Source organism: Helianthus annuus, chromosome 5 (assembly GCF_002127325.2).
Source record: "Helianthus annuus cultivar XRQ/B chromosome 5, HanXRQr2.0-SUNRISE, whole genome shotgun sequence".
Lineage (NCBI taxonomy): Eukaryota > Viridiplantae > Streptophyta > Magnoliopsida > Asterales > Asteraceae > Helianthus > Helianthus annuus.
This window is the reverse complement of record NC_035437.2, coordinates 166,641,291-166,646,553: the sequence shown is the minus strand read 5'-3', so window position 1 is coordinate 166,646,553 and position 5,263 is coordinate 166,641,291. Positions and strand designations below refer to the sequence as shown.

General features: G+C 42.3%; 1 protein-coding gene across 1 annotated transcript; it reads left to right on the top strand.

Moving 5' to 3' along the window:
* The first annotated feature begins 764 nt into the window (after positions 1–764).
* Positions 765–2,233, top strand: LOC110941882 (leucine-rich repeat receptor protein kinase EMS1). The gene has a single exon (XM_022183574.2). It carries the CDS (start codon positions 894–896, stop codon positions 2,037–2,039), a length of 1,146 nt encoding a protein of 381 aa, XP_022039266.1. The 5' UTR covers positions 765–893; the 3' UTR covers positions 2,040–2,233.
* The last annotated feature ends 3,030 nt before the right edge of the window (positions 2,234–5,263 follow it).

Here is a 5,263-nt window from a genome sequence, read left to right as displayed (position 1 = left end):
TCCATGGAGGCAGTTAATTACCCTTTTATCATTGCGTCCACTCTCATCCAAGGCATGTAATCCTTAGATGTCTTTTCCGGCTTCTTAATCGAACCGTCTATGAACCGATCTTGTTCTTGGCAAATAAGAAATTTTCCATCTCCTGTACCCAGTCCGCATAGTTTTTGTCTGACAGTGCATCATTGACATGCATCTGTCTAGGATAATCGGAAGGGTGGAGATAGAAGGGTGAGTTGTAATCAACGACGTTGCCGCCATGGCTGCCGTCTTTAGCCTCTGATTCTGCATCACCGGCCATGAGTTTCGTCGGAGCAGTAGGATCACTGCTCTGATACCATTATAAATTCAAAGGTATCGATTTTATTATGGCTACTTGATTATATTCGGTACATCTTTGGAGGAGAACAACTCTCCTATTTAAACAAAAAACAATGAACGTAAACAAGGAAAGAATGAAAAAAGGGAATGTTCTAGGTGCCATATTTCCAGTAAGGGATCCTCAATAATGGGAGAGATATATGGACCAAAATAATGAAATCCAATATGAACAACCGGTACCCGACTACCAGTTATGGTTAATACTTTTCAATAAACCAAACTCTTGGTAAACCGACCATTGATTTAGTGAACCCACAATTAACCGATTTTACACGTCCTACGGCATGATTCATCAAGAAAATTTTAGAAGTATTTAGAAAAAAAAAAAATTGAAGCAATAACAAATTATCTGTCCTTTTGTCATCCACCCCGTTGACCCATTCTCCTTTCCCTTTACCCGTCAACGGCGGCCCACCCACTTTCTGTTTCATCTTCTTCCCACTCAAACCCCCTAACTTTCTCTCTCTAAAACCCCCAAATTTCCTCATTTTCTCTCTCTAAACCCCCCACCCCAAATGGCCATGAATTCCAACCTCCAAGCCATCCTCTCCGCCGTCGCCAGCTTCTTCCTCCTCTCCCTCATCTTCACCTTCATCTACTTCGTCTGCCGCACCGCCACCAAACGCCGCCGTGACTCCGCCCATCGCCGCCGCACTCGTTCAATTCGCCGCCCACCCGATCTCCCCACCTCCACCTCCTTCATCAGCGTCGCCGAGAGTCAGATGTTCGATCCCAATTTGAAAGAAATCGACATGGTTGACTTGGTCAACGCCACCCGCAACTTCTCGCCGGACTTGATCGTTGGCGACGGAAGTTTCGGGCTCGTTTACAAAGCGAATCTCCCCTCCGGCACCGTCGCGGTTAAGAAGCTCTCCGCGGATGCGTTTCAAGGGTACCGGGAGTTTAAGGCCGAGATGGATACTCTCGGCAAGATTCAACACGAAAATATCGTTAAGTTTTTCGGGTATTGTGCCACGGGGTCAGACCGGATTTTAATTTACGAGTTTATCGAGAAAGGGAGCCTCGACCAATGGCTATATGACACGTCATCGATGAATAATGACGTGTCAGTGTCGAGGGTACCCTTGTCTTGGAGTACGAGGATTAAAATAATAATAGGGGTGGCGAAAGGGCTAGCGTATATGCATAATTTGAGCGAGCCGATAATTCATCGGGATATTAAAGCGAGTAATGTTTTGTTGGATGCGGATTTTAAAGCTCATATTGCGGATTTTGGGTTGGCGCGGACGATTAAGGGCGAACATTTGCATGTCTCAACGCAAGTAGCGGGGACTATGGGGTATATGCCTCCGGAGTATATTCATGGGGCGCCTGCTGCTACTGTTATGGGAGACGTGTATAGTTTTGGGATACTGATGTTTGAGATTGTTACATGTAGGCGTCCGAACTGGCCGATAAAGGGCGAAAATGGAGAAGAGATTCGGCTTGTTGAATGGGCGACGAGAATGGTGTCACAAAATCGAGAAATAAAAATGTTGGATGCTAGTATATCGAAAGAGGATTTGAAAGAGAAAGAGAAAGAGGTTTTAGAGTTTTTCAGGATCGCTACGTTATGTACTAAGGAAGTACATAAAGAACGACCGAATATGAATAGAGTTGTGGAGTTATTGAATCAAATTCAAGATGAACCTACAATATAGTGATTTCAATTAAGTTTAATTTAATTTGTTTCATAGAATTTCAGTGGGTAGTTTTTCACTTTTTTGGTCATTTTAATTGTGAGTTTCATATTGAAAGGGATGTATGTAAGTAGCATCCTGTGTAAAGTATATAATAGCAGTAAGAATGCTCAACTCAAAGTATAGCAATATAATATTTAATATTATTATTATAATTTGCCTTGATATATTTGTTTTAATCATGATTTCGTCTTCAATTATAGAAGTGTATAGACTATTCTGTGTGGAAATATTATATTTGGGGGATGGTCTGATTATAATACTCAGCACTAACTTAAATGAGGATATTAGATTACTAACTAAAGGTACCTTTTATAGTTTTATTAATAATAAAATAAATCTTAATAACGTTGTAAATTAATATAATGTTACAAATATATTTATGCCAATAAACAATAAACCATTCATCATAATCCATGTTAAACATAATTTTCAGATTTTTTTTAACCTTACTACCTGATGAGAACTTTAGCTCATTAGATCAACGATGTCAAGAAATAAGTAGATTTGGAAATAGTTTTAAATTTTGTAGAGATCGATGCCATGTACTCATGTTTCTATAGCTGAGAATATGTCGGATTAAGGATACTGATTGTCGAATCCCCAAATCCCTGAAGTCGTTCAGAGATCTTGGCGGTACTAACCTTAGATTCGCTGAGCTCCGGTTCAGGTTCGTCATCTTGTCGTCATGGTGACGGTTCCTCTTGCGGGACGTCAAGTCTTGAACTGCAACCACATGAAACTCTAGTTAGAGGGCCCGAGGGGGTTCACCCCGAGGGCACTCCGACGCTCAAGTCAGTATCTTGTATGGTAAAGATAGTTATAAGTGCAAGTAAGGGTGTAGTTTAGGGAGAGAAAGCAGGAGTAATATGAGAGAAGAGGAGGTAAGAGTAACCTTTTTTGTGGGGAAGTATGTTCTGTCCCTTATTGGGGAAGGAAGTTCTCCTAATGTAGTGAGATAGTTGGGCCATAGCCCTAATGGGCCGATCCAAGAGCGGGCTTATCAGGATGTGGCCCACTCAAACCAACTAAACTTACCAAGAAAGACACAAGTGGGCTCGAACCCAACCACCAATCTAGGGCGATGAGCCCGGACGAGGAGCCCAAGCGGGGACCCTCGTCGTCAAGTCATCCTTAGTCCAAGCCTATTTACTCATGAATGGGTGCAGGACTTGTTCCAGTCCCTGAAAATCTAGGCGGGTCATTATCCGCCCTCAATATATCATCCCGGCCTGTCGGGTAACATAGCCTGGGGCACGTTATGCCAAAGTTATCTGTTTTGTTATCCTTAGGACAACCTTGCATTCAGCGCTCGAAATAGCAAGGTGACCCCTCAAGTAGGGTAGCACGATACCTTACTTAAATCTATGTCTCCTTGACGGCATTTTTTCCCATGCACTTGTTTGATAGTACCTTTTTATAGCGTTTATGCTATTTAGATTGTTTTGCCATGTCCTCCTTTAGGGCATTTCGATTGAGGTACTCGTTCAAGAGTAGTTTCTTTTTAGAGCATCGACTGGGATGCTTTATTTGCCGTGTTATACTCCTTGTATGGTGCTCCTCTAATGAGGGTTTTTTCCTTGCTTGAACTGTTAAAACTTTCTCATGAATTTTCTCTGTACCCTGTTTAAGCCGTTAAGACTTTCTATGGGTCGCTTTGTAACTTTTTAAGTTGTTAAAGCTTTGCATAGACCCGTTTTGTGACTCGTTTGAAACCTTGTATGAGTTTGCTTCACAGCCTGCTTGAGTTGTTAAAACTTTCCTATGAGTTTGCCTTGTAACGTGTTTGGGTTGCTAAAGCTTTCTATAGTTTGCTCGTTTAAGTTGTTTAAAGCTTTATATAAGTTTGCTTCGTAACTTGCTTGAGTTGTTAAAGCTTTGTACAAGTTTGCTTCGTAACTTGCTTGAGTTGTTAAAGCTTTGTACAAGTTTGCTTCGTAACCTGCTTAGGTTGTTAAAGCTTTCTATAGTTTGCTTCGTAACTTGCTTAAGTTGTAAAGGCTTTGCCTAGGCCCGCTTTGCAACTTGTTTTAAGTTGTTAAAGCTTCTGTTGGGCCTGTTGTCCAATGGCGTTTGGGCCACTTGGACTTTCATATGCCTGCTTCGGCTTTTTTGGACGTAGTCGACTTAGTCCTAGCCCCACGGCCGGGCTTCGCCTTGTTTTGATTAAGGCGGCATGTCTGTATGCCTATGTACATGTTTATTTTATTGTAAGATCGTTCGGCACGTCTGCCTAGATGATCCTGTTTGACCCGTTAACAAGGTCCTCAAACCGTTCAGGTTTTTGTTCTTCGAGAAGTGGTGGCATCTTCTCCTTTTGGGGAGGTTTTATGAGCACTTTAAAAACACCTGTTATGTAGAAGGAACCTTCCTATGTGAGTCCTTGTTAAGGGCTCTTTCCTACCCTGGAGAGATGTTGTAATTCTCTAAAAATTAGTGCCCATGGAATGTGCAACCCTCTCCTCTTGGAGAGACTTCTTCAAACGTATGCGACCCCGAGATGGGGCTCCTCTTCTTTGGAGAGATACTTTCTAAGACACAGACCTGTGGCGGAGATCTTTTCTTTTCAAGGAAGGGATTCTCCAGATTCGAAGTCCCTTGTCAAGGGGCTCTCCCCCTCCCTTTTTTTTAATTAGTTGTTCAGGTGCGAAATTTTAAGGAGGATTTTCCTCATATATCAAATCCCTGGGATGTACTTTCCCGTCCTTAGAAGGAACTTTACCAATCTTGATCCCGTAGTCGGGTGCACTTTTGTTCGTTGAATAGACTTTTGCGATACTTAATCCCACGGGAGGGGATACCCTCCTTTTCTTGGGAGAAACCTGTTCCTGTTCGTTGAAGAGACTTACGAGACCCCTAATCACATAGGGTGGGACATCTTCATTTTTTCGGAGGCGGCTCCTCCAAGACTTAATCCCCAGAGATACTAATCCCCATCGTGAAACTCCCACTTTAGTTACCTTCCACATTTAAGTTTCAAATAATGACATATTGGTCCCCAAACTCATTTACTTCACATTCCTCTTGTATTTTCATTCAATTCAACTTTTGATTAATGACTGAACGGCCCTTGTACTTCATCATTTCATATTCTCGGGAGGAGTTTCTTCAAGGCTGAATCCCGAGTGAGGGATATGTTCCTTCCTATTCTTGGAAGGAGTTACCTTAATACTGGATCCCGAGGG

Excerpts from the sequence above, each read along its gene's own strand:
- LOC110941882 (XM_022183574.2), top strand. The coding sequence starts at position 894 with ATGGCCATGAATTCCAACCTCCAAGCCATCCTCTCCGCCGTCGCCAGC.